General features: G+C 35.5%; 1 protein-coding gene across 1 annotated transcript in view; it reads right to left on the reverse strand.

Moving 5' to 3' along the window:
• The window catches only part of ABCA13 (ATP binding cassette subfamily A member 13), a 482687-nt gene that overhangs the window by 130168 nt on the left and 328032 nt on the right, over nt 1–24487 (reverse strand). The window contains 2 exon segments of the mRNA XM_078151686.1: nt 2853–3045; nt 7956–8209. Coding sequence (XP_078007812.1) covers nt 2853–3045; nt 7956–8209 — 447 coding nt within the window.

The raw sequence follows: 24487 nt of genomic DNA on the forward strand, positions 1-24487 counted from the left end.
CAAATATGCCAAAGAACCATGTAGTGATGGACTAGGAGAACTCAATTCTCCAGATATCTCCTGGAGCTCTCTCTGCCAAAAACAGAGATATAATAATTTCTTGACTTTTCTTAATGACAATTTTATCTTTCAAAACCCGATCAATCAAATAATGAGCATTTATTAAGCCACTATGATGTACCAGACAAGGAGAAATTGCCATTCTATACCAGGTTGTCTTAAGGATCAAATGAGATATATGTGTAAAGTGTTTTAACTGTGATTGTCACATGGTAGGTGCTTAATAAATGATGGTTAAAAAAATGTGAATATAATCTAAAAGAGAAAGGACTAGCCTTGATTGAATTTGTGGCAGAGAAGACGCAAAAGTCGGTACCTTATATTTTTAAAAAGCACGTTTAATGGAATAGGATAACCCCATAAGTATAGCATCAAAACCATCAAAGCTCAGAATGAGTTGAGGCAATGATGTATGTTAAGGAAAAAAATTTAAAACATTTATTTTTTAAAAGCTATATTAGAAACCAAAGGAACATCATAAGAACTATCAAAATGCTGCTCTGGTTGAATAGGAAGATGATCAAGAACAATAGACGAAAGATACAACTACTCAACACTCGTTTTACTTCTGTTTTCTCTACTCAGGAGAATAATGTTTAGACTGGGAAGGACTGATACAAAGTGGCTGCCAGGAAGATGAAACTAGGCAGAAATGAGGAGTTGCTAAGACAACGCCTACTAGCTGAATTCCGTTGAATTCAAGTCACTAGGGCTAATAGCTTTCAAACACTCCCTGGTCACGCTATTGACAATGATCACACTCATGGACCAAACCCTTGTGCCACAGGCTCTCAGGTTCCTTTCAAGTTCTGCAGTGAAGGTGGTACAGTGGTGGAAAGGAGAGTATAAGCTGCTAAGAGTCACCTAGTGACAAGCTCTATTTACACATAAACAAACAAAACAAAAAATGAATGTATAAATAGATAAATGAATAGAGAAACAGAATAAAGAAATAAATCAATGAATATATAAATAAATTAATAAATATGTCACTGAATAGACAAACAGATGGATAAATACAAGAATGTCAATAAATAAATAGATAAGAATAAGAAAACCTATTTTGCCTACAGAGTCACTTGTACTAGCACAAAAAAAAACCAAGGCCTTTTTCCCTCCTGCATCAGCAAACTCTACCCATCCTTTGAGATATAGCTTGAATTCAACAGCCCCCATAAAGCTTTGGCTGATTACTCCAACTGTCTTTCAACTGCACCTACAGTATTAACTTCTTTGTTATTAGGCACTCATTAGGCATTTAATCATAATGTCTCAGAAGTCTTCTACTTTGTGTTTATATCCCATCTCCCCAAACATATTGTGAGGTTATTATTATTATTATTATTATCATTATCATTATCATTATTATTACTATTCCCTCAAGAAACCTAACATTGAGTTTGGCATGGGGTGAACAATCTATAAAGATAGGTTGACTAATTGATCAGTAGGTAACGAATACATAATTTTGAAAGGATTCTTTAAAAAAAAAAAGAATACATTAAAACTCCTTAGAAAATAACACTTTGGCAAATGATTTCTATCTTGAGCCCTCAATTTCCTCTCCTACAAAGTGCAGAGACAGAACATCTTTAAGCACCATATCTTCTAGAATCCTGCAAACCCACAGCTAGAATTGAACATTAGTTTTTTGATAGCATTTTTATATGAATTAACTTTAAGCATTGCTCTTGCACTTTATACCACTATAATTAGGAGAGAATAGGAAAAAATGATAAAATAACATGGCTGAAACTATATAAATGACCACTAGTGGAACTAGGTCCCTAGGATAATAGTGAAGTTACTAAGTCCCTTATAGAATGCAAGCTTCTTAGGGGCAACGATTACTAATTTTGAGGGCCTTTCTAGTACCTGTATTTAGCAGAATGCTTTGAGGACAGGAGGCATTTATTCAACATTTGTTGGATAGAATTCTCTTTACTGTCACTTCTGTCTTCCATTGTTAGATAATTTTTCTCTACATACCTGGGTCATTGAATCACATTAAGTTAGTCACTTAAATTTTTACATTTTAAATTTCTCATTTTTAAAATGGAGTACAAGGTCTACCTCTAACTTCACAAACATGTTGTAGCTATTAGCTGGATAATGTCTATTTCGTACTTTGAATTCCTGGGGAGAATAGAAATGAATGCAAGGTATTTTCTTTTTTAGCCATCATTAAGAGCAATTATTTTCAGAACTGATTTTCCTTTACATCTGCAATTTAAGAGCAAATCAGGAGCAATTTATGCTACTTCTGTCAGCTTTAATTAAACATTTCAGCAAGATTTAGCATCATATTTATGAAAACATCTCCCATTTAGTGTTATAGTATGTGAATTTCTTTTACCTTTCTGCTCTCATTTGACTATATATATATATTTAATTGGGCACTTAAAGAGTATTAAATTCCAAGTAAGAGTTGGAAGCTGTTTCCTTAATTAATCTAATCCATAAAATATTCCTACTCAATCAAAAAAATAATCTATTTCACAACCTAAACAAACAGTCATTAACACTCTAATGTCACACGTATTTTTAAAAACCAAAGCAAGCCATGAAAGAAAATGAACAGTATCAATCCCGGAAAATGTATTCACTATGTAAATAGCCCCTAGCTCCTCTTTCTGAGTCCACTAGTATTCATTTCCCAAAAATTGCTGCAAGTGAAAGGTCCCTTTGAGTGTGATTTCCAACTTTCTGAACATAACATTATATATCTGAACAACTGCTTATGATTACACAATTTTGACCCCAAATGAGACTCGAAATAGAATTCATTTTACCTCGCCTCTTGGTATTCCCAAGCTAATATCATTCACGGCAGTGGTCTTCTTGCCAAAACCTTGGTAACTTTTTTGGAGGTTCTGGAGCACAAGAATGTCATTGTATGTTCTTCCGGCCCAAATTCGCATTTGCTCCTCTTTAACATCTACATCTTCAGAAGGATTGACTGGACCAAGAATGACTGGGTGACTCCTGTAAATGGAAAATGAAGATGAATCCAAAAAGGTCAATTATATGGGGACATATTCTGAGAAATATGAAGGGCAAAGTTTTTTTAAGCAGTGCAACATTTTTCAAATCTCTGTACAAAATTCATTGCTCCATAGCCCATCTGTATCACCATACTAACTAATGGTGACATGCAAGATCCCAGTTTCATTTGTTAAAATGAAAGAAACTCCATTAACCTTCCTAATTAGAACTGGAATGAGATGACATCAGATTAAAGCTATTTTTCAATTGGATGAATAATTATTAAAAATCATTTTAGAGTATTAAATCAAAACTGTGAAAGAAATGCTTCAAAATGATGTCTTAAGGAGGCAAACTCAACTAAATAGATGTTTTTATTATAGATCATAAGACCATAGATTCATAGCCAGAAGGGACCTTGGGGGTCACTAAGTCCAATCCTCTCATTTTACATATTTATATATATATATATATATACACATACATATACATATATATACACACATATATGTATGTATATGTATGTGTATATATATACATATATTTATATATTTATATATATAAACTGAGTTCCAGATAGCTTAAGCAGTTTACCTGGGTTACACAACTATTAAGCATGTGAATCAACATTCAAACTCAGATCTTCCTAACTCCAAGTCTAGGGCTCTTGCCCACTGTAACATATAGCCTCTCCAGTTACTAAAGTAGTTAGTAAAGTTCTATACATATGAATTGCACATAAATATATTTATCTGTAGATATAGATTATAGATGTAGATATGGATATAGATATTGACGCACAGATACACAGAGTGTCCCAAAAATCTTAGTGCAGCTTTAGGTTTGTTTTCTATTTGATTGTTTTTTAAGAAGCTTTAATAAACTTAAAACTTGATTAAGATTTTTAGAACATCCTTTATATAGCTTCAATTCTCTCCAATTTCAATTTGTTGCAAATAAATTTATGCTTTTCAAAATATTTTGTATTAACAAATTTCATTTTGTATGACTTTGTAGCCTTTTTAGCATGGGTAGGACCATAAAAAAAAGTAGACCATTAATATTTCCAGATGATGATATTCTTCTATACCTCCTTTTCTAATTCTTATTCTTCTGTACTGGGGTGCTTCTTTCCTTACAATATTCTGCCAATCTACCCCTTTTTCTGTATACATAACCTTCACCTAATGGCTCATCTTGCAGAAACATTATGGTGCAGTAGATACAGATTTGAACTTGGGGGAAGGTAAAGCTGAATTTGAATCCTGCCACAGATCATATTAGCTATATAACATCAGACAGGAGACAACATAGCTCATCTTTGTTTTCTCTAGTTGTAAAACAAGGATAATTCTCCTTGTGCTATTCATGTCACAGGGTTATTGTGAACAAAATGCCTTCAAATATATGTTTAAGCCCTAATCATCTTACCTCACTCATTTGCTGCTTCTTCCTTGTGAGCTTCCATAACGTAACATATTCTTTCTAAATAATCTGTGTCCATGATTGTACAAACTATGTTGACAAGCTTTTTGTATCAGTTTTCATATAATTCTAATGGCTTCTAGTTGATAAACACAAAAATATATGACTGCAGGTCTCAAGGCTTCTGCCAGGCCTTGCCAATTCTCTCTCAAGTGCCCTCATGACCTTTTTGTTCCTAGCAATGGGGCAAGGTGGTAGAAGAGCTAGAGGAAATTCTAAAAATTCTTCATTTTCTTGTTCCAGACTCTTCCCAGATGATCTAATTGGCAACATTATGTATCACAGCCTTTAATTCTCCCTCTTCCTTTTGCTCACTTTTAACTAAATATGCTACATTTAGCTCTATGTCAAAAGGATGAAGGTAACATGCATAGGACGTATTGGACATTATGTCTGTCTCCATTTTCTTTCACTTCCTCAGGGGAAGAGTCTGGACCTTATTAAACTTTATTTTTTTCCCCATTGAAACTGCTTTAGCGGTTAAAAACATAAAAGGTTTTTGGTTGAGTCAATATGGATATTTCTTCAACCAATGTGTATCACAACACCTCTGGCTTACCAGATGCTATTTAAAAGTTATTAAAAAACAAATACGTGACTCCAAGCTAACCTGATAATGATCCTCTGCTAACAGCTCAGGTTCATTTTTGGTTAGCAGCTCACCTATTCCATTATCAGAAAAGCCCATGTACATAGGAAGAAAATGCTCCCTCCACTCTCTATTATTCAGCCCCAGAAGTGATTAGCCTTAACTGGCTTCGAAAAATCATATTTTTTAGAACATTAAAGCCACTGTTTCTGGGTTTTTCCCCAAAATATGTGTAACTCATACATTGTAACCAATTAATCCCTGAAGATCTTATGTGGAAGGTAGGCACCTAAGTATCAACACTATTTTGATTAGTCAGGGTGGGGATGAGACATAAACTCATTCAGTTCCATCCACATAAACCTTCAGAAACTTCTGCTTTCAAGATGAGCCCATTCAACCTCCTCCATTCACCTTCAAAATTACTATTGGGTCATGTAAATAGTAAGCATTCATTAAATTATTTTTTAAAATTTATTGAAGAAGGGAAAATAAGTCATAAGAACTTATATCTTTTACTAATTAAATTCTTAGTTACAGACTTTTTTCTATCCTCTCAAATGTTTTTAATAGTCAATGAACTTACAGCAGACTAGTTGTCATTAGGACTAATCCAGGTTAACTCGCACTGGGTGAGTGTACATATTCTACATTGTATCTAAACATCAATTATGTCTGGTAAATATTATTACTAATAATAAAGTTCATATTATTTCCATTTTAATTTATGCTAATATTGCAATATATCATGAGCTTGTCATTTCATTGATGGCACATCCATGCAGATCACAACTTATTTATAACTTATAGATTTAGAGTTGCATGGGGCTCTTCGCATAGCATTTAGATGATCGTCTATGGTTGTTCAGTCAGTAAGTAGCAAAGATGGGATTTATATTCAGGCCTTCCTGAATCCAAGTCTACCTTGCTGTATTTTACCATGATGCTACAATAGCTCACAGGCTTAAGAGCTTCAAATTTATGCTGATAACACTATAAAAATAAAATTCAAAAGAAATCTCAATCTGGGGTTCTCCTCAAAGAGACTATTTCCTCACAACAGCAAAATCTTACTTCCACTATAGTTGTAGTTATGTGTATTTCTAGGCCATTTTTTCAACAGATTATCAATGACAGAAATCCCTTAGTTTCAGAGATCCTCTGACTTGTCACATGACTACAGAAAGATGGACAAAGCCAAGTTGACTGTGATTTTGACATCTTAGAAATATTTTCTCATGTAGCATTCTACCTACACAAATTATAACCTTTTCATCACCTTCTTATTCATCCTTTGTGGTTTGTGCTCCCATTTCCCCATAAAGCCTTCAAGATCAAAGGATTTGACACTTTAGAGATAACCTAGACAGGCAAAAAGGCTAATGTGCTTGTAGGCTATGTTAAAAGGGGAAAAGCTTCCAGGAATAAGGAGATGATAGACCTACTGTACACTGTCCTTGTTACACCTTGACTGGAGTACTGTCTTCAGTTCTGGGCACCATAATTTAAGAAAGATATTGATAAGATGGAAAGCGTCTAGAAGAGGGCAATTGAGACATTGAAGGACCTTAACTCTTTGTCATATGAGGACCATTTGAAAGACCTAGACATGTTTAGTTCAGAGAAGAGAAGACTCAGGGGGACATGATGCTGACTTCAGGTATTTGAAAGACTGTCATGGAAAGGAGGCATTAGACTTGTTTGTCCCAGAGCTAAGAACCAAGACAAATGGTGAAAGTTTCAAGTAGGCACATTTTGAATTAATGTCTGGAAAAAATTCCTTGACAGTTGGAGTGTTCCAAAGTGGAACAGGTTGGCTCAAGAGTTAGTGTGCCCCCCTTCCTTGGAGGACTTTCAAATAAAGGACAAACTTTGTCAAGTTTGTTAGAGTATTTGTCAAGAATGTTAGAGTAGTCATTTCTTTCATGTATAGGTTGGATTAGATGATCGCTGAATTTCCTTCTAACTCTCAAATTCTATGAGTCTATGGTAAACTGAATTCATCATTTTACAGATGAAAGCACTAAGGCTCAGAAGAGAATACATAACTAGTGCAAGAGATCTTCATCCTGCTCATTGTATCTCAAGAGTATCTATCAGTGGAGCATTAAAACAGTCCATGCACAGTCTTTTCCTCTTGACACACCACCTCCTTTTCTAGTTACACACATACAGGGAGTGCTGCATCTTTGTGTTTCTAGCCTATATATGAATGCTAGTGATTTTGTTATTATTATCTATTATCTTAGTTGTTGTGAGGATCAAATGAGCTAGTATATATAAAGCATTTTGCAAACCTCAAAGTCCTATATAAATGTTAGCTCTTTCTTATGTCTTCCTAAACCCTCCTTTGTATTTTCATGTAGCAAAGAAAGAGAACACTATATTTGCTAAGAGAAAGAGTAATAATTGGAAGAAGTATAGTTAATTGAATTACAGTGAATACTACTGCCTCCCAAGGTTGATTACAGCAACATTAAACAATGAAAATAATATTATGTGCCATCCACTAAATAAATGCACTTTAGATGCTACATGTATAACCAATGTTCGAGTTCAAGTATTTCAAAGCAGCAAATAGATTAAAAGTCAATTAAATAATTAGAGAGATTATCTCAGAGGTTTCAGATGTTATCTTTTGAAGTTATCTTTCCCAGACTCAGTGACTTATACTGACATAAAAACAGAAAATTGCAAAGTCTTGGCTCTTTAAGCTATATATAATAATGTTCAAATAATTTCTTATCTTTCAGTTTTCAGGAAAATGTTATCTTTCTCTCCTGTTCCAGGAAATAGGAAAGGTCCCCTTGACAAATAAACTCAAAGAAAAACACACCTTGGTTTCTGAAGCAAGTCCCAATGCAGCAGGATTCTCAAGAGAAGAAGTGTTGTGCCCTGCAGGGCCATTGCCACGAAGATCCAACCCAAGAAATTCATTTCAAAAGGACTCACATAGGAATCAATGCCAAAGTTATGGGTTAGGTCAAACTTAATCTGATTGTAGCAGAGTTCTATTAAACCTTGGCCCAGGCAAAACTGAGGGAAAATGGTAAAGACCCATTTGAGGACATTGTAGATATCCTTCAAATTCTGTAAGGAAAAGGAGAAGGGAGATCATTTAATACTTACACAAAGAACAATCACTACCTTAAATATTTAGTTACATTTCTCCATAAATCTCTTATTGCTAATCAGAAACAGAGTTTCAGTATGGCCATCTATCTAGGACAAACTGACACAGACCAAAACATAATTTAACTGTCTAGAGAATAGATATAGGCACCCTTGCACAAAAGAAACATGTAGTTCCACTCCCTTGTAAAGCAAAAAATGGGAAACTGGTTAAAAGAAAGCAAGGTATAGGGGGGAAAAACCCTGGATTTTAAGTGATGAAAGTCCCAAGTTCAAATTGTGTTTCTGACACTTTATAGCTATATTATCATTCTGAATGACAGTATCCTCATCTGTAAAATGATAGTACATTGATTGTAAGAATTTGCTTCTATAATGCACAGAAAGCAAATTGTAGACTTTACATAATATTTAATAATATTTAATATTTAATAATGAAATCTATTTCAAAATAAGAGCACTCATGGGGATTAGAGGATAGGAAGGAGAGAGAGGAAAAGGGAATGAATTTTAGAGAGAACCCTACTCACATCAGATCTGGGTCAAAGAGAGAACAATATATACATTTAGAAGCGAACAGAAGCCTTCTAAATCAATAAAGAAATAAGAGGGTGAGGGAATAGAGTAAGAGGGGGGTGTATAGAAGGCTGTCTAGATTATTGGAAATGGGATAAAGAGGGAATAATATATATGTATATATATGTGTGTGTGTTATATAAATATATATATATATATATATATATATATATTATATATATATATATATATATATATATATATAAAGAGAGAGAGAGAGAGAGAGAGAGAGAGAGGGCCATAAAAGTCTTCTAAATTCAGATTCAAACAAGAAGGTAAGGTGTGGGGGAGAGGGTAAAGGAGAGATCTTTGGAGTGGGGAGTAGGTGAAGTAATAGGAGGGCAAGGTATCAGGTAGAAGTAGAGGAGTGAAGAGGGATAAGAAATATGAGCTACAAACATAAAATGAAGATCAGGAATAGAATTTATTAGGGAAAAAAGAAGGGGTAGTAATCATGATCTCAGACAAAGTTAAAGCTAAAATAGATTTAATCAAAAGAGAAAGATAGAGAAACTACAATGTACGTCAGCCATATTAATCAATATCGTTTTAGGCTATTTAAAATATCTAGCCAGTATAAGGTTGGAATATTGCTGTGGTGTAGGAAATGATCTATTGGTGAACTCAGAAAGATATTGAAAGACTTGGACTTATGAAGGAAGATGTTATCTACCCTCAGAGAAACAGAGGGTAAACAAGTATAATATGGTCTTACATAGATGCATATGAATGTGTTTGTCTATGTATTAATATGATCATAGATATCTAAGTTTATGGATGTGTAAGTATGTATGTAGGCATATATGTATGTATGTATGTATGTACGTATGTGTGTGTGTGTATATGTATGTATGTATGTGTGTGTATGTGTGTATCTCCCTGCTTAATTGTAACCTTCTTGGGAGAAGAAGGAAGAAAGGGGGGGAAAAAAGAACAAAGTAAAAAGTGCATAGGAAGAACAAAAGAAAACTTACAAGGAAGCAAAGATAAGTTGGACAGCTCAGAAAATGGCATGTAGTGTTTATTATATAGGATTTCTTGAAATGGAAATTTATTGCTGTGTATTTTGAATCCTCTCACATTCTGCTGTGCATATAGCAATGCTTTTTGTTTTTCCTTTTCTAATTTAATATTTAAGTTCATAATACATTTCTTTGTCATTTCTTCTTGTGTATTTATATAACAAATACACAACAAAATTTTAAAATTTCTTTTTATTGTGTATTTATACAACAAATATACAATAAAAAGAAATTTTAAAAATACTAGCAAGGAGATTGCCACAATATATCACAAAGATCCTGTTCTGGGACCCAATGAGAATACAGGACTGCCTCAATATTAGGAAGACTATCAGCATAATTAATCATATCAATAACAAAAACAACAAAAGTCACATGATCGTCTCAAAAATGCAGGAAAATCTTTTGACAAAATATACCACTCATTCCCATTAAAAACATTAGAAAGCATAGCAATAAATGGAGCTTTCCTTAAAATGATAAATAGTTGGTTATTGTCCTTCATTGTCAAAGACAACCAAAATGATGTCATTATGTTGGGGTCAGGGTACAATGTGTCTGACTGTGGCTGATCAGACCAGTATGAGCTCGGAAGGCTCTACCACAGGTCGGCTACAAATCATGCAAATGAACATTTCAAGTGGAGATGTTTCCAAATGTGGGCATTTCACAGTTCTTTTGAACTACAATTCTGCTTTACTCATAGAGCACAGTGCCTTCTTTTATGCAGGCAGTCCTATATCTCACAATCAATTCCCAAAATTCTTCAGAGAGACCTTGAAAGTGTCCTTGAAGTGCTTCTTCTGACCTCTATGTGAGCACTTGCCTCGGGTGAGCTCTCCATAAAATAGACTTTTAGGCAATCATATGCTTGGCATTCGAACAGCATGGCCAGCCCATTGCAGCAGAGTTTGAAAACTTGGCAGCTTAGCTCAAGAAAGAACCTCAGAGCCCAGTACCTTATCTTTTTTTTCTTTTTTTAAGCACTTGATTTCATTATGGGATGTCTTTTTGGGTCAGGGAGGTAACAAGTGTAAATTTTTCTTTCACACTTTTAACCACTGATCCTAGTTCTTTCCTTGATATCGAGCTGAAAAAGACTAACCACACTTTTCTATTACATGATTTCCAGTTTTTTAAGACAGTTATCATGCCCCTCAGTCTTGCACAAGCTAAACATCCTAAGCTCTTCTCACTAATTATTCTATGGTATTGATTCAAGGCCCTTAGCTATCTTGAATGTTTTCCCCTGGGCATTTTTTTTCCACTTTTTGGAGTCCTCCATAATATGTGATACCTGAAACTGAAATTCTTTCTATTCTGACTATTAGGATGTTCATCTAAAGTAACTCAATTGTCCTCCCTGAACCCATTCATCAGCTTTATAAAAACAAATAGATTTTAAATAGACATTAAATTCCATTTTATAGAGAAAATATTTTAAATTGAACATAGAGAATCAATGCAAATTTTTGAGCATAGAAGGAATATTGGTTTAATTAAGCAGATATTTGCATATCTATTATCTGCAGAGCTGTTATCCCCTCAAGATAAAAAATACAAAAATCAAAAACAGCCTCAATTTTTTGGGGTTTTTTAAAAATTTTATTTTAGACTCAAACACTAGAATACAAATACAGAATAGAGAAAAGAAAAAAATCATAAACTTAAATATTGGAATTTAAATGCAAAGTAAGAAAAGAAAAAAAAAAGCATGTCATGTACATAGCAAAACATAAGAGAGGATTTAAAATATGTGACGATAAAGTTTCACTTCAAGAAAGCCTGTATGAAAAATACTACACATTGTGTTGAGAGCTGTCCATCTTTTCTCTGCTTCCTTGTAAGTTTTCTTTTGTTCTCTACTGTGCACTTTTTATTTTGTTCTTTTTTCACCCTTCTTCCCCTACTCCCCTCTGAAGGCTACAATTAGGTGCAGATATATTTCTATGTAGATATAGATATACACATACACATATACATATATACACATATATACATAAATATATAGAGATATGCTTTCTATAACAAATTCTACTCCTGATCTTTGTTTTTATATTTGTGCATATCTCTTGTTTCCTATCCCTCCTGACTCCTCTTCTTTACTTCTACCCACTACCTTGCCCTTCTATTACTTAGCCTACTCCCTCCCATAAATCTAAATACCCTTCTATAGCCCCCTATAACCTATTCCCTTACCCTCCATGCTCCCTTCCCTCTCTCTATCACCTTACCATTTTATTTCATCTGAATTTAGAAGGCTTTTATACTCTCTAGATATATATGTATTGTTCCCTCTTAAACCCATTCCAGATGAAAGTAGGTTACCAGAACTACCAACCCTTCTCCCCCATCTAATTCCTCTGTATAGATTATTCTTCTTTCACCTCATTTATATAAAATAATTACTATTTTTAGCTGTTCCTAAATGGTTTTAACTTTTTAAAGTCATATCATACTCAAGTCTACCCCAATCTTTCTTACAAACTACCCAATTACTAATGACAGTCTTAGACATACATTTAAATTTTACATATATAAAAAGTAAATGGTCTGTCCTTATAGAATCCCTTGTAACCAATCTTTGGTATGTACCTTATGTTTCTCTTGGCTTTTGTATGTCAAATCTTCTATTAAGTTCAGGTGGTTTGTTTTTAGGTTTGTTTGGTTTTTTTTAAAGTAAAGTCTTAAAAGTCTTACAGATGATCCAATGCCCATTTTTTTCATTCAGGATCATGCTTAACTTTGGTGGGTATGATATTTTCAGCAGAAGCCCTGGCTCTTTTCTTTTCAATATATAGTGTTCCAAAACCTGTGGTCCTTTAGTGTCCCACTGTTAGGTCTTGTGTGAGTCTAATTGTGGCACCATCATACTTAAATTATTTTTTTCTTCTTGTTTTTAATATCTTATCCTTGAGCTGGGGGTTTTGGAATTTGACTACAATATTCCTATGAGTTCTTCTCATAGGCTCTCTTTCAAGTGGTAATCGATGGATTTTTTTTCTAGTTCTACTCTCCCCCCTTGTTCTAATGCTTCAGGACAATTTTCTTTAATTATTTCTTGTATTATTGTATCAACATTCCATTTTTGATCATAGCCTTCAGGTAGCCTGATTATTCTTATGTTTCCTCTTCTTGATCTGTTCTCCAAATCAATTATTTTTCTTATAGGATGTTTCACTTTCTCTATTTTTTAATCCTTTATGCTTTGTTTAATTATATCTTGATCTCTTACAATTTTGCTGGCTTTGCCTTGCCCGATTCTAATTTTTAAGGCGGCATTTTCTTCCTTAAGATTCTGGATCTTCTTTTCTAATTGGTTAACTTTCTTTTCATAATTTTCTTGTTTTTCTAGGATTATTCTTACTATTTTTTTTTAGTTTTTCCTCCATCTCTCTCATTTGATTTTTAAAGTCTTTTTTAAGATCGTCTATGAATTCTTTTGGGGCAGGTGACCATCTGACATTACTCTTTGGGGTAGCAGAGGGTTTCTTTGCTTCAATATCCTCCTCTGAAGAGGAACCCCTGTCTTCTCTATTCCCATAATAACTTTCTCCTTTGCCCGAGCATTTTTGGGTAGTAGTAGTTTAATTTGTGTAATCGCCTCTGGCCCTGGGGTATGTGGAATGGTGCCTCTTGCCTCAGACCTTCAGTTCTCCCCTCTAGCCTGGAACCAATCCAAACCTCCAGCTTCCTGTAAGTGCCCACAGCCAGGGGCATTCTGCCCCACTGCTTCTGCACTCACCAGGTGTGTACTGCTTCCTTCTTGCTCCTGCCACTCTCCACCACATAGCTGGATCTGGTATTCCGTGTCAGCAGAGGTTCCCCCAATCTTCCCCGGCTCAGACACCCAACTCCCGTCGCTGTCCCAGAGGTAAAAGTTCCTTCGGCTGGGGTAGAGGCAGCCTCTCAACCCCGCTACCCCCTGGGCTTGCCTCTAACCTGGAGGTGTTTACTTTTCACAGGAAACAAACACCATCCTGAGATTTTTCTTCTCATCTACTCCAGTTGACCCAGGAAGATCCCTGTTGTGCCCTTATTCTTATTTATTTTCACCCACACTTTATTAGTTCTAAGGTGCTATTTTATCTCTTGTGGGGGAAAATCTTGAGGGCTTGGAATTTTCTGACCTACTCTGCCACCTTCCTAGAATCCTCTCCCCAAGTACCTTTTCTTGCCAGATGATCTTCAGAATCTTCTTAAGAGGATTCAAATAGAAGCACTTCAGTCTCCTAACATGGTGCTGATATGCTGTCCAGGTTTCTCAGACAAACATTGTTGAAGTCAGCACAATGGCTTTATAGACTTTCAGTTTGATAGACAATCTGATACCTCTTCTCTCACACACTTTTCTTTGGAACTCTTCAAACACTGAGCTAGCTCTGGTAATGTGTTCATCAACTTCATCATCTCTATGTATACCCCTGGAAAGTATACTGCCAAGGTAAGTAACTTATTCACAGCATTCAAAATTTCTCCATTTGTTATAATCAATTGTTCTATGCGTGAATGGTGTGGTGCTGGCTGGTAGAGAACCTCTATTTTCTTAGTGTTGATTGGCAGGCCAAAATTAGCACAAGTAGCTAAGAACTGATCAGTACTTTGTTGCATCTCAGCCTCAGAGGCTACAATGAATGCATGGTCATCTATGAACAAAAATCATGCACCAAACCTGCTATGCTTTAGTCTTGGCTATCAGTGCAATAGCTGACCTTGATGCCATTTCTGTCCTCCTTGAAGGCATCCAACACAACTGAAAACATCATGCTGAAAAGCATAAGAACAAGCACATGGCCTGCTTCACACCACTGGTGACAATGCAAGAGTACCGTCCATTATCCAGAATGTGTGCAAGCACGCCATTATGAAAGTGATGTACAATAGTGGTGAACTTCTCTGGACAACCAAATTTTGCCATGATTTTCCAACATATTACATATTACAGCAACATATCACAAAGATCACACGCTATTACCAGGCTAGATTGTAGAGCTAGCTCAGTATTAAAAGCATAATTGACCACATCAATAACAAAAAACCACAAAAGTCACATGATTATCTCAAAAGGCTTTGACAAAATGCAACACTCATTCCTATTTAAAAAAAAACTCTAGAAAGCATAGGAATAAATGGAGCTTTACTTAAAATGATAATTAGTATCTATCTAAAACCATCAGCAAATATTATCCCTAATAGGGATAAGCTAGAAGGCTTTCCGATGAGATTGAGGTAAAGCAAGGATGCCCATTGTCACCACTATTATTCAATATTGTACTAGAAATGCTAGCTAGAGCAATAAGAAAAGAAAAAGAAATGGAAGGAATTAGAATAGGCAAGGAAGAAGCAAAACTATCACTCTTTGCAGATGATATGGTGGCATATTTGAAGAATCTTAGAGAATCAATTTTAAAACCAGTTGAAATAATTAATAACTTTAGCAAAGTTGCAAGATGTACAAAAAAACTCACATAAATCATCAGGAGTCCTATATATTACCAACAAGTCCAGCAGCAAGAGATAGAAAAAGAAATTACATTTAAGATAACTGTGTCAGTCATTTCCAATCTGGTCAACTCTTCTTGACCCCATTTTGGGGTTTTCTTGGCAAAAATACTAGAGTGGTTTGCCATTTCCTCCTCCAACTCATTTTACAGATGCGGAAAGTAAGGCAAATAAGGATGAGGTTAAGTGACTTGCCCAGGGTCACACAGCTAATAAGTGTCTGAAGTGGGACATGAAAAAAATTGGGATTCTAATGCATTGTCAAAGGAGTTGTGAATTTATCCATACCCTTTCACCCATCAATAGCAATACTATGTCTGTATCCCAAGGAGATGAAAGGAAGGAAGGAAGGGAGAGAGAGAGGGAGAGGGAGAAAGAGAGGTAGGGAGAGAGAGAGAAGGACCTAGATGTACAAAAGTACTTATAGAAGCTTTTTTTGTGGTAACAAAAGATTGGAAATTGAGGGGATGCCCATCAATTGGGGAATAGCTGAACAAGATGAGGTATAAGATTGGAGACTCAGGAATCATTTGCATGGAGGTAATAGTTGGAACTCTGAGAGAAGATGAGATCACCAAAGGGAAGCATATGAAGGGAAAAGAAGGCTAAGAGCAGAGGCTCAGGGAATGTTCCACTTAGAGTGTGAAGGAATAAGGGAAGCAAACTAAAGAATCAGAAAAGGAGACGTTAAATAAGTCAGCAAAACCAGTCTAGAATTTCATCAGTGACATTTGGAGTGAATGAAATACAAGGAGGGTAAAAGTGGTTCTAAAAAAAAAAATAATATCGTTTAAGCTCTTAGGAAAGCATCTTTCACAACTATAGGAATACTGTACAATCTGAGTAAGAGTGATATCCATATCTTTTCATCCCATTCTTCCTTGATTTTCTTTAATTGTTACCTCCAAATTTTTTAAAAAGGTGTCTTTTATGAAATAATAAGTTGGTATAATATGTATGTGTATATGATTCACTGCACCGGATATGCCAGGACTTAAATACAAAGGTGTAGACTTGCAATTATCCAGGGAGTGTAATTAGAGAGAAGTGATTAAAACAGTAGTCTTTGTTCATGTTCAAAAGAGTAAACCTTGTCAATACTATTGAAGCTAAACACCATTCCTATTTTTGTAAATGCTGGAAATATTTGTTACTATGGGTTTTCATATGAATCGTCCTGTTTGTGGGATACAAAATGTGTAACTAAAATTAGGGAGATGAAAATAATATGACTGTTATTGGGAGAACAAAACTAATAATACTTATACAAATCAATGAAAACAGCTAGGGACATTTATTACTCTGCTACAGTGGCTTGTTATCAGTCTGAATAGGGATATATGATGTTTGAGATAGCATTTTTTTTCCACAAACACTCAAGGAAGAATCAGACTAGCCATGATCTATTGTTATTAGAATGGGTACAACCATGGTTTATCAGGGAGTCCTTATTTCATTGTGAAAAACTCATTATTGGTAGTGACTTGTTAGTTCCATTTTAAAAATTATTTCAGTGCCACTGTCAATTGTTATAACTGTCAACTACTTTATGTGTTAAGTTGGCACTGTTGCCAAGTTGTATACTTTGAGCCTTTGGGGACTTGTCTAAATATTACCTAGAGAATAATCATATAAGTATCTTGTTTTATAATATGCCTCTGTGTATATATGTCTGTGCTCAATGCCTCAAGAATCTCTGATTTCATTAGGGCACATATCAGTGTACCATATCAGTGCACACTTCTTCCACTGATGAAAATCTTTACCCTGTTATACCTGAGCAGATAATTTTTTAAAATAAGTTGTGAGTGAAAAATATCTATCAACCAGTAGTCAACTTCTAATAATGAGTCTCTTATCAGTGAAACTTTCCACCCTAAGGAAATGTTAGCTATTACTACTACTACTAGTACTACTACATTTTAAGGCATTCTAACAAGGAAAGAACTAGATGGACAAAAGGCTATAAATATTTAGAGATTGTAGAATTCATGAAGACGTATCTTTTGTTAATTTTAAAGGTTCAATTTTGTATCTAAAAGGTAAAAGGTGTTCTGTATCAAAAAATCTCCAGGTTGAGCTATTCATGAGCTTTAACCCAAGTAGCAATTTTCAGTCAGCTGAAACAATGACTAACCCTGGGCTTTCATGTTAAAAAAAATGTAATCAGAAAGGTCAATGAGAAAATAGGGAACCTAGCAGTGTCAGGTAATGTCTTTACTCCAGAAGGAAGTCAAAAGGAAAAGGGTGAGGCTCCAGAGAGAAAATATCATAACAGGAAGGTTTTGTTCCAAAAGAAAGGTTTTCCTGATTAATACTAACTGTTGAAAGCTCAAAGGAGTCACTATCTGGGGCATTGCTACCTTATGGCTCTCAACAAAGCAAAGAATAAAAAGGCAGTGCTAACTCTAAATTATACACATAGGGTACTGTTTGATTTATATACAGGCCTTTAACTCAGCAATAGGTTGTCTTTCAAACTGTCTATTTGTAAGTTGGCTTACCTGGAACACATTTTCCACAGTAGCAGTGCTATAAATGGTGGCTAAATTCTCAGTTCTGCTCATTCTAGTCTAGGTTACTCACAATGTACCTTAAGTATAACACCAGTCACTTGAATTCATCTATCATTTTCTATCTTGTGAGAATGGAAAGTCTGTTCAGAATTTTAACTACTCTTCCCTCTCTTGTCACTGAGCAATCTCCCTCACTTTGCATAACCCCTGGTGGAAGCTTTTTATCATAGTTTATATTTAAGTACTGACAATAATTGTTTACAAATAATGTCACATATATCAGTTGAGCCTCACAGCAAGGCTATGTAGCAAGTAGTAAAAATATTAACTCCATTTTACAGGTAGAGAGGCAGCATAGAATAAGAGGTAGAATGCTGGCCACAGTGGCTTGGGTTCAGGCCTTGTTTCTGACATATACTTTTTGCAAGACCCTGGGAAAGTAATTCTCACTTTCAGTGCTCCAGACCACAGGTGTCAAACCTGCAGCCCTCAGACTTTGAGGAAAGCAACACTCCTAAACCAGATTAAAATGTAAGTGGGAAACAACTAAATAAATGAAAATACAATAAAACAGAATTAACATTACATATTAAAATTGTTGATATGTGTCTCACAGAAATCCTTACGTATGGATTAGTGACCTCTGTTTCTATTTGAAATTTACACCACTGCTATGGATAACAATGACAATAATAATGGTGATGGTGATGGTAGCTGGCATTTATAGAGAGATTTAAGGTTTACAAAGTGCTTTACAAATAGGTTCATTTTTATCCTCACAACAAGCCCTGTGAGGAAGGTGTCATTATTACTCCCTCCACCCCTACATTTTACAGATGAGGAACTTGAGGCTAAAACAGGTTTAGTGACTTGCCCAGTGTCACATAGCCACCAAATGTTTGAGGCAGGATTTGAATTATGGTCTCCTCAACTACAGGTCCAGCCTCCTATTTATCCACTGTGCCAGCTAGCTGCCTCTAGACAATTCTAAGACTATAAGTTGCAGAGAATGTAATAACTTATATTGGTAGAGAGTGCTTCCTCAGCTGTGAGTTCCCTACTCCTATCAAATCTCAGGCCCAATACCTCTCCACACCCTGTTTTACAGGTGAAAAAACTAAAGCCCAGAAAGTAGATGTGAATTGTTTTCCTAGGTCATGAGTAGGGGAGGGAGTCAAGTCTCAAACGCAGATTGTCTAATTCCAGGCTCAATAATGTTTATGCAAAATTATCCCCTAAAGAACCAAAGGATTTGAAAGAATTGAACAATGAAGGCCGAATAAAGCAAAAAGAAAAGATGCAGAGCCCCAGCCTCAAAGAAAATAAAATTGCTATAGCATCAGCATATTGTTTTGGTGTTTCCTACTTAGTTGCCTTTCTTTCCCTCTAACCCTGGTGAGAATCAATATGGAGTGAGCTGGTCCAAAGGTCTGCACATGATAATCAATTAAGGGAGTTGGCTTAGAGCAGTGAATGAAGCTCATTCTCTAGCAGAGGAAATTCCCCAGCTGCTGGCCACCTAGGTGGCCACTAACAAAGGAATTTTATTTTAATGCATCCCTTCCAAAACTATGCCACAAAGCCCTTGACAAGAGCATGGAGAAAAATTAAGTCCATCTCAAAAAATCCTATAAAGGTATAAACTCTGGCCCCCTGAAATGCCTGGTGCTTTGGGAAGGCACTGCCCATATGCATCATGCTGTTAGAGCGTCTACATTGAAGGTGATTCTACTCCTATCTATATGTTTTCTGAATATTCCAAAGGATATTTATGCCAGCCTGACCCTCCCCCTACTCTTTATCTAAGTTAGAATCAGGCATGTCTCCACGAAAATTGCTCAGGTTTGAACTGCCCCCTCTCTTAAAATAGCATTACTTTCCAAAAGGAAACTCAATGCATGTTTCTGGATTATGTGGTTTCAGAGCCACCATTCTACTAATATTTACTCTGGAAATTAATTTGACCTTATCAAACCTTCGGGAGAAGTAGGTTCACTAACCTGTGCTTTGGAGACCACAGCAAGTAATCTTGGCATTATTGTCATTAACATGGTGCAAAGACCAAAGATAAAGTTTAAAGAGATGTAAGAGATGAAAGCCACATCAGAACTGGAAAAGATTCGGGATAGAAGATACATCCATGGTAGAGTGGCATAACTACAAAAGAAAATGGACAAGAATATAGCATTATTAGACAATTACTGCAAATTCTATTATAACATATTTACAACTAATCTATGCATAAATTAGACCTGTGGTTCCACTGACATAAGGAATTCTCAGATTATAAAGAACTTCCATAAACACAGATCAGCAGCTTCATCACCTGCTTTAGTAGAGCAGAGAGAATTTACGTGATATGGCCATGGAGAAACAGGCAGGACAAGAACCCAGGTCTTCTTGACTCTAAAATCACCTTCTATCCATTATAATATGTTGTCTCCTTATATATTACTTATCAACATCCATATGTACATATATAAAATACTGTTCACATAAGAGATTATAAGCTGCATAAATTAGTTAATTTATAAATTGTCGAAATGGCCTTTCGTTTCATCAAACAAAGGAGAAAACCATCTCTAACATTATCCACAGGTCCCTGAAGTCCAAATTTGATATGCAGGATAACATAAAGTGGAGTTAAAAAGATGCACATTGAAATCTAACCATGCTGTTCTCTGGAAAATTTTCCCTAGCATCAGCTAGGAAAGTGCTCAAGAAGTCCTTGAAACAAACAGGTTTTAAAATAATAATAATAACTTCTTGGATGAGCCAAGGATCTGGAGTCCTGGCTTCATTTGGCTTTCCCACTCAGTTTCTTGATTTTTCAGAACCATTTCAGCCAGTTACAGGGAGCTGACATTTAGAACTATATTCCTTCAGAATGCCACCTGAGGAGAATGTGACTTTAACTTTGAAAGCATTGCCATTTCCCTAAGAGTTCCACATATCAGCCCTTCCTTCTCCTTTAACCCCCCTCCCCACCCACCTATGCACAAGATAACAGTACTGTCAGGATGTGTGTCATTTTTATCATGGAATGACGTATTACTTTAGCCTGCACAACCTCAGTGTGGTTTAAATAACTGAGGTTTTCCTAATGTTTTACCAGTCCCTGAAAATGATGACAGTGCAGCATGAAGTGAATGATGCCAAATCCTTAAGAGCTGCCAAAGATACAGATTTCTTAGTGTGTTCCCTGTATTCTTAAGACATCCATTATGTTCTGAATTCATTAATCAGTCACACTGTGGCATTCATACATTTCAAAAAATAACAAGTCAAAAATGTCACAGATGAAGTTATATGAATTTCTTGCAAATGACATGTAGTATCCATCAGCCTCATAATTGGGGGAGGAAAATTTTAGAAGTTCCTTACTTATAAGGCATTCAGAGAACAGAGAATGTATTCAACGAAAAGCTTTAAAGTAATGACTATGTAAAAAAAATCACATTAGGAAACAAGCTAAAGACATTCACTCCCTTATAATATCTAAATTATGACTTTCAGATAAATGGGAATGTCTGAAAATGGAAGCACATACACTTATTGACATTTCTAGATGCATAAAAGTATAAATTGAATCTATGCATTTCCTAAAGCACAGGTCTGGATCATATCACTCTATGGTTCAAAAAAAAAATGAGTGGCTTCCTTCTGCTACTAGGATAAAATACAAACTCTTCTGTTTGGCATTAAACTCTTACAGTACAGATGTCAAACACGTGGCTGCAGGTTGCTCCCTTCGTGAACCACATTAAAATGTAATGGGGAAATATTTAACAAAATAAATAACAATACACAAGAACACAGACAGTGTTAATGCAGTTTTCTAAGCCAATACGTAGCCCACAGGAATCCTTTTATATGGGTTAGTCACCCCCATTTCTATTTGAGTTTGACACCACCACTTTACAATCTGGGTCCACTTGACCTTGTTATATCCTACTGTACTTCATACACTCTGTATTCCAGCCAAACTGCCTTATTAGGTGATCTTCACACACAATAACCTGTATCTTCTCTCAGTCTACAAATAGTCTGTCTGCTATATCTGGAATGTACTCCCTCCTCACTTTCTCTTCTTAGACACCTTCAGATGCAGCTCAAATGTCATTTTCTAAAGAAAATTTTCTTGATTCCCTCCCCATGTTAGTACATTTACAAAAAAAAATAAAATAAAATCCTACAAAGCCTTGTACATAATTGCATTTTCTTATGTTTATGTGTGTACTCATAGGGCAACAATTACTTCATTCATATCTTTGTATCATCAGCTCCCTAACACAGTGCTTGATACATAATAGATGATCAATGATTGATTGATTAGAAAACATATATTGAGTTTTCTAAAGACTATCTTAAAATTGAAAATATGTAGGTGGTCAGAAATTTCATTTATTCTATAAACAAACTTTAAAAAGCAATGTCTGCCTTGAGAAAGTTGCTAGACAATGGCACTGAGAGCCAGAAGATATAGGTTTTGCTCTCAAGGAATTTGTAATATCTCTGTCTACAGTAAAAATTTATTTTAAGGAACATGCAGCCCTGGAATGCCCTTAGACACACTCATGCAGGCAGAATACCTATAGTGTACTCAACATGGTACTCATACTGTCCCCTTCTCTTCCTCTGAGCCCCAACCTTCCTTTAAGCTGATGAAAGCCTTTAACTCACAACCATCCTTAACAGGGCACTGGGAAAGTAACACATTCTTTGAGCAAGAGGGAAATATTACCAACATTGGACTCATCCAGTGACAAGCAATTCCCTTATTCCAAAGAACAGCAAAATTCCTCAGGTTGACTCTCTGGGCATGGTAGACATGCCCAGACAAGTCTTCACTCAAAAGGATTCAACTTTCTCCGATCAGCTTCCAGAAAAGCAAAACCTCTTCTTCAGAAAGCACAGTTCATGGTAAAACATGCAAAATTTGTCTTCTCTTTGTTTCTCCTTCTGAAACTACAAAGGTCAAGTAGAGGTGAGCCAGTAACTCTTTAAAGTTTCCCATCTCTAAGGTTAGATGGTGTTATAGAGCCATAAGCTAAACAGCTCTAAATATATCAGCAGGCTTTAGCTCTCCTCCAGTCAGCACAGGTGCTGAAATGCTCCCTCAGCTGAAGTACCCTTTCTGCAGTCAGTTATCAAAGCAGTGCCGGCCCCTCTTCCAGTCAACATGCTTGTCTATTAGCCTTCAATATCTTCTGCCTTCAGCTTTTTCTGACTCCCTCACCTCATCAGTTTCTTCCCCTACATCTTTCTTTCTTTTCCTCTAGCTTTTCTCTCTTCTGTCTTCTCTTGCCTTACATGTTCCAATGTCTCAAATCAGATCCTTCTGGTGGTCAGTTACTTATCTTTGCCTTAGCAAGTAAAACTCGAGAAACAGACTTTCAGTTATAACCCATCAGTCCTTGTAACATCTTCCCACAGTCCTCAAAAGCAATTTCACTTGTGACTTCACAGTTATAAACCTTAAAACTCTAAAACTAGAAAATGCAAAGGAGCCGATGGACCACAATACCCTGCAGCTAACATTATGCCAGTTGTTACTCTAACTTCAAAAAGGTCTTCTAGTATATTCATCTGAGGGGCAATTTTTTGGACTTCAGCAGTCTATCTCCTCAATACTGTTTCTTTACAAGTTGGTTTTATCAGTCTTCCATACATAAATGTTCTTTTTGATTCTCTTCAACAACCAAACTACTTACATACAAAGAGCAGAAGGGAGGCAATACTTTATATAAGTAACCAATGGAAAGATCACCAACTGTAGAGTCAGAGGACCTGGATTCAAACCTCATCTCATTTTCACTATCTGTGTGACCTTGTGCCATTTATTTAATCTTTCTTGTCTCCATTTCTTCATTTGTAAAATGAATGGGCTGATTGAACTATATGGCTCCTAATGTCCCTTCCTGCTCTACATATTGTAATCTTTTGATTTGTAGATATGTTAGTTATGATTACTTTTTTCTTCTAACAAATAAATTGATAAACAGAATCTTAGAATTAGAAAGGGCTTCATAAAACATCTACCCCTACCTCCCTTTGAATGCAGGAATTCCTTCTATAACATCCCTTATAGATAGTCAACCATCCCTTACTTGAACTCTTCCATAGACAAAGACCTCATTGCTTTATGCATCAATCTTTTCTATTATTAAACAGCTTGAATTGTAAGAAAGTTGTTCTTTTTAGTCAGTCAAAATATGATTCACTGTAGCTTCCAATAATTGGCTTAGTTTTATTTGGTAATACATGCTGACATTTTTTTTGTTCCCTTTCTACATGCTAGTCTTCCACGTTTTTGAAATTACCTAGATTTCCCAAAAATCTTTTGACAGTTTATTATATGCTATTCAGAGTGCTTACCAATTATTTATGATCATCTGATTTGTCTCATTCTTGCTCTGCTCACCTTAAATACAGTATCAGTCCAGAAATGAACACAAATAGAATCTGACTTTGAGAGACCCCAATGGACACTAAATACAGACAAGACATCTGAATGACAATTCCAGTTCCAACAAGATACAACATGTGTAATTCTCAAATTGCTTATGTGTATATATAATAATATATAATATAATAACACTTTTATTACCTCTCTCTCT

Source organism: Phascolarctos cinereus, unplaced genomic scaffold, assembly GCF_003287225.1.
Source record: "Phascolarctos cinereus isolate Bilbo 61053 unplaced genomic scaffold, phaCin_HiC Scaffold_4;HRSCAF=312, whole genome shotgun sequence".
In the NCBI taxonomy this organism is placed as follows: domain Eukaryota; kingdom Metazoa; phylum Chordata; class Mammalia; order Diprotodontia; family Phascolarctidae; genus Phascolarctos; species Phascolarctos cinereus.